Source organism: Crocuta crocuta, unplaced genomic scaffold (assembly GCF_008692635.1).
Source record: "Crocuta crocuta isolate KB4526 unplaced genomic scaffold, BGI_CrCroc_1.0 scaffold10, whole genome shotgun sequence".
Classification (NCBI taxonomy): domain Eukaryota; kingdom Metazoa; phylum Chordata; class Mammalia; order Carnivora; family Hyaenidae; genus Crocuta; species Crocuta crocuta.
Genome location: NW_027527551.1, coordinates 5,863,967 through 5,877,260, shown reverse-complemented (window position 1 = coordinate 5,877,260; position 13,294 = coordinate 5,863,967). Strand labels below are relative to the sequence as shown.

Sequence of the window (13,294 nt, the reverse complement as noted above, 5' to 3'; positions counted from 1 at the left end):
TGGTAAAATGATTGCAAATAAGAGCAAAGGAACGAGTGTGAAAAGTAACATTCACAGAATGCCTATCAAGTTGCCTCCATGATTTACAGTCAATTTTCCTAACAGCCCATAAAAGATAGTTATCATCATTGTCGTCGTCATATAGCTTAGAAAAAAAATACACAGCAAGTTAAAGAGGTAAGACTAGAATATGGATTCAGTCTGATTTCAGAACCCACATGAAGTTCTCCACACAATGTGCTGCTTCCTTCATGGAGAAAGTCCTAATATTTAAAAAAAAAAAAAAAAAAAAAAAAAAAGCACCAGAGTTGAACTAACAGTCTGATGCCAGCTCCTTATGTTACACAAAGGTCACAAGTAGTTCACAGGCTGGCACTACACATACGGAAAAAGCTGGAGAACCATCTTAGAAGAGAACAGTCTGACTTACCTATCTAATGTTGAATTTTCATGTTCCCTTAATTTATCTATTACAGGTTGAATTCCTAACATCAGAAACTCATAGCGAAGATGAAGTCTAAAGTCCAAACTTTCCTGAAAGTGAAAGGGTGATAAATTATATACTTATGCTTTTTGGACTATATAGGAATCTTTTTTTAATTTTAAAGATTATTCTTTAACAATACATGTCTTCAATAGCAAGTACAGAAGGTTCTTACCACTCCAGCGCCTTGGCTTAGCACTGCATTGATGAAGGACATGATGGCAGTTTTGAGGCTCACCTCATCTCGATACCGCCCTGTGCTTTTATCCAAGTCATTGATTAATGTCTACCAAGGATACAAACATAGAAACAAAGGACTGAATCACTACTAATCATACATTCACTTTATTCTTATACTCAGAAGTAAATTTTTAAAATCTTGTGCTTAGAGTTACATGGATCTATAGAGAGCCATCTTTTATTTTTCTTAAAATTAGTTAAAAAAAATCTCTGACTTGCAAAATGCCTACATCACATATATTCATTTATATATACATATACAAGATACAAAAAACTGTGCTTTGTCAACTCAGCTCTTTACATTTGAGCATAAATATGGTGACATAATCCCACTGTATATATCAATACTAAATCAAGAATGGTAACCTGTAAAATTTTCAGGGAATAGTGTATTACGTGGATTCAAAAGATATATGCTATATGACAGGTGGAAAGAAGGGCCACGTTTTCAAGTTCAGTAAATCTAAAATCCCAGATTGATTAACTATAGAAAGCATAATCGACTCCGGTAAAAAGACACACAAGGAAGGAAAGACTGGAAGACACAGTTTGAGTAATCATCACAGGAGGAAATAAGTCACGTCCCCACTACAGGGCCAGGAAGGCACCTGTCAAACGGGGTGAATGACAAAGTGGTGAGAGAGCATGCCCACCTGAAAGCGAGTTCTTTCACTGGCATACTTCTGGTAGTGCAGCATGGCTTGCAGAACCTTCTTGTGACCCCCGGGAACCAGGCACACGGCGCCCAAGATTTCCAGCACGGCCACCTTTGTTTTAATGTTCTCTGTGCTCAGACTCTGAGCAATCACGTTTATACTCTCAGAGTGAGCCAGGACATGAGCCCGACCTTGAGAGTTGTTCATTAGCGCCTTTATACAACCAATGAGAGAGGTATGTATTCGAGACTCTGACGTCTCGTAGTCCATGGTCTTTAGAAAGTTGAGAATACATGACAGGCCATCCAAGTCAATGAATCTGGTTACAAACCTGTCAGGAGAAGAAGGTTAAAATGTATCAGACTTAAGTCTATTTGGAATTTTCTAATAGCCCTTAATGGAAAAGTTTCGCAGGGGCAGGAGGAAGGAAGATGTAGTTCCTGAATACCAAAGACCTACATTGATGAAGTCTTAATTCCTGGCCTCTTCCTCGGCACAAACCCAATGGTCAGGTCTCTCAGAAAGGTGAGATACTCTCAATTTGAGATACAAAGATCTCTACTGATACAAAGAATCGACTAGCAGATCACACAACCACAGAAAATCTGGATCAAGAAGACACTCAGAATACGTGTCTTAAGTTAAAGTCATCTGCTGATCCTGTGTTATAGCATCCAGCCCCCAGATACCTTTATATTAACCAATGATGCATATCAATGAACATCAAAGAGCCTCCTATAATTTTAGGATATTTGCTTGTCAAAAAAATGATCATCTATATTACTAACATTTTGTAGCAAAACTCTTCTTTTGTAGGACATGCAACTGGAATCCCAATATATAAAACAAGTAACAGCAATTCTTTGTCACTGAACATTAATTTGACATCTATAGTGCTTATTTACTGTAAAGGCAATCAATTAGAGTAATTCACAATATACACATGCATTTGAAGTCTCTGAAATTTCAGAAGTAACATAACTTGTTTATATGACTACATCAGAAATGTCCAAATTTATTTTGCCTTGGATACCCATTAACATCTGAAAATGCAAAACACACACAAATAGGGAAACACTGAGGTAGCTAGGATTGGGTAGAAAACCTCTGTCATACAACTGCATAGAATTTTTGATAAATCAATAGATATTTCTTAGCATTTTACAGTTAAATAAAGAAAAGGAAATCTTTATTTTTCCAGCCATTTCACGCAATCACACAATCCAGATATAGCCTAACTGCTTGAATCAGTTGGCTTCATTCATAGCACCTATGTTAATGAAATGTACTAAAAGCACCCCCAACATCTCACCAAACCTTAAAGGCTAATTAATTGAAACTGAAGGTGTGGGAGACACACAGAGAAGGCAGACTTCCCACCATTTTTCAATAACAGTTTTATTGAGATATAACTCACCTGCCATAAAATTCATACTTTCAAATGTACAATTCAGTGCAACCATTCACCTCATCTGGTTAAAAAATTTTCTTTTATTTTTTACTTATTTTTGAGAGAGAGGGAGGGACAGAGTGCGAACAGAGGAGGAACAGAGAGAGGGTGATGCATAACTCAAGCAGGCTCCAGGCTGTCAGCACAGAGCCCAACACAGGGCTCGAATTCATGAACTGTGAGATCATGACCTGAGTCAAAGTAAGATACTTAATCGACTGAGCCACCCAGGCACCCCCACCCCACATTTTTTAATGTTTATTTATTTATTTAAAAAATATTTTTTAAGTTTATTTACTTTTGCGAGAGAGAAAGAGAGCATGAGCAAGGGAGGGGCAGAGAGAGAGAGAGAGAGAGGAAGACCCAGAATCTGAGAAGCAGGCTCTAGGCTGAGCTGTCAGCACAGATCCTGTTGCGGGGTTCAAACCCACAAACCATGACATCATGACCTGAGCTGAAGTCAGACACTTAACCAACTGAGCCATGCAGGCACACCAATGTTTGTTTATTTTTGAGAGAAAGAGAGAGAGAGAGCATTAGCGAGGGAGGGGCAGATAGACAGAGAGACAAAGAATCTGAAGCAGGCTCCAGGCTCTGAGCTGTCAGCACAGTGCCCAGTGCGGGCTTGAACTCACAGACTGTGAGATCACTTTGAGCTGAAGCCGGATGTTTAACTGACTGAGCCACCCAGGTGCCCCAATATCATCTGATTTTAGAGCACTCTAATCATCCCCAAAAGACCATTTTCCCCTCGCCCCAATCCTAAGCAACCACTAATCTTTCTGTCTGTATGGATTGGCCTTTTCTGGAACTTTCATATAAATGGAATCATATACTATGTATATGTGTTTCTTTCACTTTGCATAAATATTCTCAAGGTTCATCCATGTTGTAGCATATATCAACAGACTATTCCTTTTTAGGGCAAAATAATATTCCATTGTATGCACATGTCACATTCTATTTATCCATTCATCAGCTGATAAAATTTGGGTTGTTTCTACTTTTGGCCATTAGGAATACTACTAACATGAACACTCTCACTCCCATGAACACATGGGTTTTTGGGAGACAGGTTTTCATTTCCCTTGGCTATATACTGAGGAAGAGAATTGTCAGATGACATGGCAATACTATGTTTAACAGTATGAGGGACTCTGTCAAACTGTTTTCCAAAGTAGCTGAATCATTTTACATTCCCACCCAGCAGTGTACGGGGTGGGTGTGCAATTTTTCCACATCAGCAACCGACACTTGCTAGTCTCTTTTTTTATTTTAGCCACTTAACAGCTGTCTGCATATCCTTTAAGTGAAGAAAATCAATTCATTGAATGTTCAATGATTAAAGTATTTCACTCATGTTCAATTGCATGCACTTAAGACGTACTTGAAAGTTTGGCTACTGCAGAAAAAATGAAAGGAGGGTAGAGAAAAAGGGATAAAGAAAGGAAGAAAAAAAAAAGTGACAAGTAGCACATGCTACCAAGAAAAGAATTACCTCATTGGTTTTGTCCTTAGTGCTGTTTTCAAACTCTCTATAGTTTTACTTCTCTCTTCTTCCTCTTCCTTCTCTAAAGCCAGGAGAGATTTTCTCTATGCAAAGAAAATGGAAGTTACCTCTTCAAATTCTATGATTTAATTAGTGTACAAGCAAGACAAGCCTACAGATTACATGCTATTATCACTTTCAAGACAAATAAACAATCAGTACATCTATAATCAAGATTACTGCAAAACCAAAATACAGAGCAGAAGTGCTAAGAATTCCAAATTTGTTATCTCTACTAAAAGTTCTTTCCAATTGTAGATAAACCTTTAAGAAACATTTAGAAATATTCAGTAGAAATTTTAGTTTGTCCGACTACAGTTGTATAACTATTCTGTAACTACACTCTGATGAAGATATAAATAGTAATATCTTTATAGAAAGAATATTGGACCTGCAGTTAAATACAGTATTCTGGCAACTAAATTTAATAACATTATCACACTATCAAACCGAGGCAGTTTGTGTGATCCTCAGGCCAAAAAATGTAATCGTTAACACTATTTGCTACATCAAATTATTTAAGAGGAACAATTAAATCAGATGTGATACTAAGTCAGGCAATTCTTTCACAGTGAAAATTTAAGCTTTAGAAATCATTCACCACCATTTGGAAATTCAGCTACAGAGTACTTGTGTATGTGTTCGTGGTGGTGGAGGGGGAGTGTGTTTATACTCTCCCTACACAAGGATCTTTTGAGAAGTGCTTCCCAAACTTTAATGTGGATACGAATCATCTGGGGATCTTGTTAAAATGAGGGTTCTGATGTGGTACTGTCCGGAGTGAAGCCCAAGGCGCTGCACTGCTGATTAGTTTCTACGCGGTGCTGATGCTGCAGGTCTATGGACCTCACTTTGAAGAATGAGGCACTAAGGAAGCAGATCTCAGCTGACATTACAGTCACGGATGCTAGTCAAGTTCATACTTGTGAGACAGTTGTTTCCATTCCTTTGAGCCCCTGATCACTTAGTTGTACTAAAAGTATCCCCAAGTCTCAGGTGCCCTCCACTCACGGAACCACGGGTCCCGTCCTTACTTTCATCCTATTCTGAACATGTGGCTTTTCTAATCTCAGTCTCTCTACCTGTTACCAAATCTGATTAAATGCATGGCTGGGAAACAGTCTGGGGTACTGGGAGTGGGGGGGTGGGGGGTGGGAAGCTTGACTGTTAACCATATCTCAGTGATCCAGTCTCTCCCTTTCTTTCAGGACCACAAATCATTAAAGGGTGACTTTACTTACTTTTTTCAAGCTAATCGTATCAGCGCTGAGTTTAACTAAAGCCTAAATTTGACTTCATGAGAAGGAGGGGGTAAATCTCCAAACAAATAAATATATCAGTATAATTTAAGGCAAATGAAATAAAAATCAGTAAAATCTTGTTTTTTCAAACTTGCTCTACAAGACGTATTCCCTGGAAAATTCGGTATGAATCTGGCTAAGTGTATTTAATCCCCTAAGGCAAAGCTGAACTTGTTTAGACTCTTAAGCAATCACTTTGAATCTGCAGCTCCAAATCAAGCCATCTATGATCATCACTGCTCATTCCTAGGCACAAAACTATACCCAAATTAAAGACACACATTTCTTATTACGGTTCACTAATACTAAAGAAAGATGTATGGATTTACTCTTTTAACAATCTTGGAGAGGGTGAAACATCTGAATAAAGACAGACTACATGAAGTCTGCCTTGTAGAGCTGGGAGATTTATGAAAAGTCAAGAAAATTAAATTAGAATTTCATTTCCCAGTATAAAGACCATTACCTTCCTCTCAAAATGGAGGTGACACACTCTCTTCTGCATGTGACGTAATCAGATTTGAATCTAAGATTGTGTTTGTTGTACTGAGAAAACGGAGGATATATAGATGGACGTGATACTGTAATGTGACTTCAAAATAATTTATATAAAATTCAAAGTTTTCAGGCTTCACATGTAGGAAGAAGGCTTGATTTGCCCCTTTTTGGAGAAAAAGGAGCTATGCCCACCTTCCTAAAGATGGCTGCTGGGACAAACATGTAGTGTGCACCCGTGGTCTATACAGGACAGGCTTGCGGCAGCCTCCTGGGGTGTTCTGTGCACTTACCAAGTCCCTGCTCACTTGAGAAGTGGGCAAAAGACAAAGTGCATCCCTGGTAGAGGATCTTCTGATGAAGGCTACTGGCTATACCTTGGAAGATGCAAGTCCGAGAATGATGGACAAACCAAGCACAGAAATCATTCCTGGCTCGGAGTCTGGAACTAAGCTCCCATTTGAAACATTTCACTGGTGTGAAGTCAATAAGCCAGTCAGCTAAGCACGCTGAACTTCACCTCACATCTTCCTCCTTGAAAGCGCATGTAGAAGCCACATACAAAGGCAGGCCAGGCCCCTCTGGAACCTGTTGGGCTGTACTTTTATTACACTGTTTTTCACTCTTTAAAAGCCAACAGATCACTCAGGGGTCCTTTCAAGAACAAAGCATTCTTGTTAAGAAGCTTACGTAAAGTAACTGAACTTGTTCCACAAACGGCCTCACAGACCAGTAAGTGCTACAGTTCTCGACCTGGACAATCCATCAGACCCTGGAGGCATTGAAGAAAACAGATGCCTGCCCCACTTCAGAAAAGTCAGAGGTGGGGTGGGGGAAGGTGGGGGGGAGTGGGATCACCAGGCCTCTTTTACTTGCCGAAGGTTTTTAAAAATCAAATTAGTGAGAGGCAAATTAGAAAGTAATCTGTGAGCTCAGACTGATAGGTTTAAATTCCAGCTCTACTGCTTCCTAATTTGATGACCTTGGGCAAGGTAACCTTTCTCCAAGTCCCAGACTCCTTATCTACAAACAGCACTTACAGCACTGGGTGCTTATAAGGATTTAAAACAACACGTAAAGTGCCTGTCACATGGTTGCACACTCAGTGGCAGTAGTCGCGATTGGTGCTGAAGACAATGGATGATAACAGTGTGGATAAATGCCCCTTCAACAAGTCTCTACACTAGAGACGTGTGTCTAGTTGCCTGGCCATGAAAGGATATGGAGGAGTTGTAGGTCTTTCCTGTCCCCAGGGACAAGGACTCACGATTTCTGCTGTGTGCCACTGGGAATTCTCTGACACAGTTATCAGAGAGATCAACCAGAACTATAGTAGCAGGTGGTAGCAACAAATTTGGTGAGAAAAACAGAAAAATTCAGCACAGGGGTTTTGGTCTCATCAGACCTCCTTGTTCTTTACATATGCAGGAGTTCTGAGGTCTTATAACTCATGAGCTATTACTGCTTTTTACCTTGAACCCTAGAAAGATGCCAACTCCGTTCTTAAAGGAGCATTAGAAAGCTTTGTTAGGTGTTAAGCACAAAGAATAGCAAGGTGAGGGACAATTTAATTGCCTTGTGATACTCTTGGAGACGAATTTGGATTAGGAAGCAAATACAATTAAAATGTAGATGACTCATGAATGTAGCAAAAGGTTGTCCAAGGACCTGGCCAAAGGAAAAAGGAGGCTCTGAAAGAAGTGCCTTGTATTGGCACATCACAGTCCTTCTGGTGCAGGAAATGAACGAGGTTGACTCCATACATGGTATGGAGTAAGACACTAAAGGACAAATTAACCTAATTGTCCCCGAAATTTGAAGGAAAGAAAACGCCATAGTATTTAGTACTTCTCCATTGATAGAAGTGAATTCATTAACAAAGAAGCAACTTCCCTTGTTACATCAAACAATGCTGACTTAATTAGAAAGACAGACAGCCTGCCCCACAGCTCTATTCTTCCCCCCTAACAGCCAGGAACAAGAATTGAGAATACAACCTTCAGATGCAGGAAATGTAAATGGCTCTAAATTATTACTGCTTCGGTGATGCATAGAAAATCCCGGATGGGATGGTCCCCACAAGCCTCACATTCTGCTAACATATTCATACAAATGCTGAGATCACCCTTTTCCCATCTTTAGCACTGTGTAGGATGCCTTATACAGGGAGGCTGTGGAGGTTATTTTCTGCCATGAGTTTAGACTAGAAATCCTCAGGGCAAAAGCTTAGCAGTTTCTTCTATCATTTATACAACCCTGTTCACATTTACCAGGCTGTTTATTATTCATTGTGCAACAGCAGAAGTATCTTCAAAGAAAAAACTAGAAAAGAGGAAGTTAGTAAAAGTGAAGGCCGCTGAAAGTTTAGTAAAAGCGTGAGTGATTCACATATTCTGGTCAGTTTTTAATGTTTGCAGCAGCAGCAACAGCAGCAGCAAAATATTAGACGATGTTTTTTAAAATGTCTGCCTTAAGTCTTAAGAAGCTAATTCTCCAAAAAGGCTCAGCGGAAGGAGGAAAGGAAGAGGTAAAGTATTTGTTATGGAAGTTATCATTTTGCTTGCATGTTATACATTGAATCTAACACTGAATCTAACAGAGTGACTCTTAAAATCATGAGACTCTCCCACTGTGGGCAATCCCAATTGTTATCAACATGAGCAGGATTTGAGCTACAAATGCTCAAAGGCTGAGGGCTTGTTTTCTGCTGTGTATTTTAGCTTGGATTGATAGGTGCTGTTCAGGCTGCTCGAAGCGCTGATGTTAGAGACATCCATGTGATAAGGATGTGTATTTCAGATACTAAGAATGCGTTTTAAACAATTATTTAACCAAAGATTTCCCAAGGACATCTTGACATAATTATTATGTCTTTTCATTCAATCACCTATTTCATAGACTCCTTTTGTTAATTTATAGGAGTAAAAGAGTACCTGGCTGCCCTGTAAAATCCAGAATCCAGGAATTTGTAAGCAAGTCCTCCATGAACAAGAGAATGGGAGAACAGTGAAGGAACGGTTTCATTGTATTACTTGGAAATGGTATTAACCCATAGAATAGTGCCGCCATAGCCAAACTCCAAATGACTGGTAAGAGTGATTGCAAGCTAAAGTTGAACATAAGCCAGATTTAAGATTACATTTCCTCTTACAACATTAAACTCACTTATATTTTAGTGTGTGCTAATTTTATGTAAAACATGCTGGAAAAAAATCATTTTGCCAAGTACCACTTCTGCCCTCCTTCTCCACTCCCTCAATCCCCACTAACATTGCATGTTTGGAATGGAGTTGGGAAAGATAATGACATTTGGTAGTTCTTACTCAAGACAGTTTACCTTGCAACTGTGTGATAAATTTGCATTTTAAATTGTGTGTCATTGAACAGAAAGTATACCTACAGCAGCCATTGAATTGAGCTGATCAATGTAGAATTCAGGCCAACTTGTCGCTCCCTTGTTTTCTTCCTGGTCCTAGATAGAAAGAAAAGAAAGTAAGAATACCACCAGATATATACACACAATGGCCATAAGCACATCTGACTTTCAGAACATGTAGACAATCGCCTATGTAAGCCATTAGAAGACAGTGAGATAGAAGATATTGGTCTTCAAATGTTGGCTTTAATCATCAGACTGTCCATTTGACTAGAGACAAGACAGTGCTACAGAGTTAGGTGTGACAAGGGGACATTTTCTGAACCATGAATTAAGAGGAATTTACTATTTTATCACTTTTGTAATGTATATATTTTTTTAAATTCAAGAACAATGGACTTACAACACTGTATTAGTTTCAGGTGTACAACATAGTGATGTAACATTTATAAACAATATGAAGTGGCAACCACAGGAAGTCTAGTTACCATCTGTCACCACAAAAGTTGTTATGGTATTATTGACTGTAAAGAGGAATTTAAATGGGAACTTAGCCACATCATGGTATGATATTGCTTTCCTTCAGGGACACAATCATACTGGGAAGGGCACAGTGTTTGTTGTGAGGACCAAGGATCTCTAGGTCCTGTGTCACACTGAGGACAAGTATTGCTCAATTATATGTCTGGATGAAATCCACAAAAGAAGGAAAGTTGTCTTAAAAAATGACCACAGGATTTGGCCAGTTGTTAATTAAACCTTTTTACTTAGTTTATTCAGACTCCAGAAGACAGTAAAACTTTTGAAGGGTTTCATTTGATGTAACCAAAACTAGGTACTGCTTCAGATGAGAAGGTAGAACAAAACCGGACACTGGATGGAAAGTAGTAAAAGGAACACACATTGCTCACAGGCCTAGCCCTGGTGCTGTGACAGCTTATGCGCTTGGGAAAACGTAATGCCTCTGAATTGAGGAGAAATGAAACACGTGGAATCCAGGAGCCCCTTCCTAAACTGCTCTAGCCAGTCTTTCATCTTAAAAAACAGGGTGACGAAGCCAGCGCCAGGGCCTTCAGGGCTTCTGTGGATAGCAGCTCCCTGCCAGCCTGAACCCTCACCTCCCCCCAAAATTAGGGGGCCATGGCTTTGGCTCCATGGGAATACTGAGTTCATCAGAAGATGACACTGCAGTTGGGGCTTTCCAGGCATGTTTGCGAATCTACATGGCTGTAGGTCATGTATGATCAGACGGACTCAAAAAGGTCAATTTCATTCTTCTCTAGCTTCACATTCAGAGAGCACCTCCGTACAATTGCTGTCCCCTGTCCCCTTGGAGATGGTGCTGGGCCAGGTACACAAAGCTGCTACGAGGCAACGAAGTAGTCACTACCTATTAACTGACCTCAGAATCTCATCAGTCCTTGGGATAGCAGTTTCAAGGTGGGAGTTTTCATTTCAGCCCTATACTTTATCTCAAAAACACTTTTCCTAAGCAAATCTTTCTAGGCAGGTCTATGGGGTAAGATAAAAGAAACATAATTTCAAAATTATTCTCTTTTTTAAATGTATTTATTTGAGAGAGAGAGAGAGCGTGATACAATCTCCAGCAGATTCTGTGAGGTTAGTGCAAGTGCCCCACATGGGGCTCGAACCAGTGAAACAGTGAGATTATGACCTGAGCCGAAATCAGGAGTTAGATGCTTACCCAAATGAGTCACCAGGCACTGCCCCCCCCTTTTAAAAATGTTTATTTTTGAGAAGGGGAAAGGCCAGAGAGAGAAGGGGATAGAGGATCCAAAGCAGGCTCTGGGCTGACAGCAGAGAGCCTAACATGGGGCTCGAACTCATGAATTGTAAGATCATGAGCTGAGCCTACATTAGAGACTTAACCAACTGAGTCACCCAGGTGCTCCTCAAAACTCTTAAGTAGTCACTAAAAGAGGGCAAAGTAACTAGTGCTTACGGTGTCTTAAAAGCTGGCAGTAAAGAATATCGGAACTCATCTGGAGACTGAGCAAGCCAGGTGGTGGGGACAAAGGCTATAGCAGCAGCTTTGAAGTTAGACTGTATTACACTTGCATGGTTTTAAAAAGCTTAGGAAATCTGGGGAGTTTTTAGAATGGTCTTTGACTATAACATGTTAATAAAATAGTTACAACGGCAGTGTAAATGCTGAGCCCTTCTCTCCTCCTAAAATGGAGTATTAAAGTTAGCAAAACCCCAGTTACCAATGCATTCAGCAAGCCAAAACCCACAGTGATAGTCAGTGGTATTTGAACCTATAAAATGAAATAGAAAGTGCCAGATCTTTCTAGTCCCTCAAACTAGGGCAAATGTCCCAAACTACAGGAAAATTCTGTCCCCTGTCTGGGGTCCCATGAGAGCCCATCTGTTATAAGCTTAGTAGTCATGGCTAACAAAAGAGGAGATCATCTTAGAAGCTGAAGATTAGCATAGACAGAGAAATCTTTACACTTTTGAAATGCTTTAATAATGTAAACATATTAAGAGGAGACCTAGATACTGTAGTCAAAATAGGGGAAAGAGAGCTTCATTTGTATTTCACATGCCTCAGTGCTGAGAAAATCAAATGAGCTAACGTATATAAAAGCTTCTCATAAAAGTACTGTTATCACTATATTCCTGGGGGTGATCCTCGGAGTTCTTCATTTTGGCAATGTGTCTCCAGTGTCCTCTGTGCACTCCTGGTCCTACACAGATGTGTGCTACAGGAGCCAAGTGAAACACATCTGTGAATCAACTCTCTGTTCCTACGTCATGCGGCTGCTGTTATGCAGAGACACGGGCCAGGAAGAGATGAATGCGATTGTTCTCAGGGGTCCCCAAAAGAGCACTGGACACTGTGACGTGCCGATGGGGAGACTCTGAGAAGCCCATGAGAGAGGCTGCTGATGAAAGTACAACATGTCTGATGTCCCTGGGAAGCAACTGGGACCTATGTGTTACCAGCCTCTACCATGTGTTATTCTTTGAGCCATCTGCCTCCCTTCTGGGTTATTTGTTATGGAGAAACAAGTGGGGAAATAAACAAGATTGCATAAGTTGTATTAGCTGTAATGGAACAGCAGCAATATCTAACACATGCACAGCTTACTGTGTGTCAAATGTTATTCTACGCACTGCGCTCTTCATGTACTCTACCAGGTGAGGTAGGCAGTTATCTCACTTATTTTAGTGAGAAGGAAACAGGGGCAAAGAGAAGACAGGTGAGCTGCCAAGGGTCCCCCAACCAGAAAATTCAGAGCCAGTGAGAAAGAATCAGGGCATCTCTTTCCTAAGAGATTAGATCTGAGATTAGACCTCAGGTTAATCACAAGCAATACACATTGAGTGTGAAGCTGGCCTTTCACTCTTAACTACCTTATTGTATGTATAAGAAACTCAAACATGGTTAGTGGCCAAAAATGAGTTTGCTTTCCCCCAAATCTTTATTGCTATTTTTGTTATACTCAACATTTCTGAATATTATTCTAATTCTAAATATTAGTCTAAGGCCTGATGTCCTGCTTGGATTACTGCTGGTCCCCTCTCTAGACTTTTTCTGTGGGAACTCTTCTGTCCCTTTATCAATGCCTTATCTATTTATATGTGTGCATACGGACAGCATTTACAAAGCTTTCCCTAGCCTGTTCTCCTGCTCCATTATCCACCAGTCTAAGAGCCAACTTCACGGGGATTTCTCTAGAGTGCTTGAAGATGAGCTGATAGCATTGAGCAGTTCT

At 40.1% G+C, this 13,294-nt stretch overlaps 1 protein-coding gene across 1 annotated transcript in view; it reads right to left on the bottom strand.

The window, feature by feature from the left end:
* Positions 1 to 13,294, bottom strand: part of DAAM1 (dishevelled associated activator of morphogenesis 1) — a 173,547-nt gene that overhangs the window by 46,434 nt on the left and 113,819 nt on the right. Inside the window, exons 4-8 of the mRNA XM_077768810.1 lie at positions 9,576 to 9,647; positions 4,329 to 4,423; positions 1,378 to 1,711; positions 660 to 770; positions 431 to 534 (exon numbers count right to left, since the gene is read on the bottom strand). Coding sequence (XP_077624936.1) covers positions 431 to 534; positions 660 to 770; positions 1,378 to 1,711; positions 4,329 to 4,423; positions 9,576 to 9,647 — 716 coding nt within the window. The remainder of the gene's footprint in view (positions 1 to 430; positions 535 to 659; positions 771 to 1,377; positions 1,712 to 4,328; positions 4,424 to 9,575; positions 9,648 to 13,294) is intronic.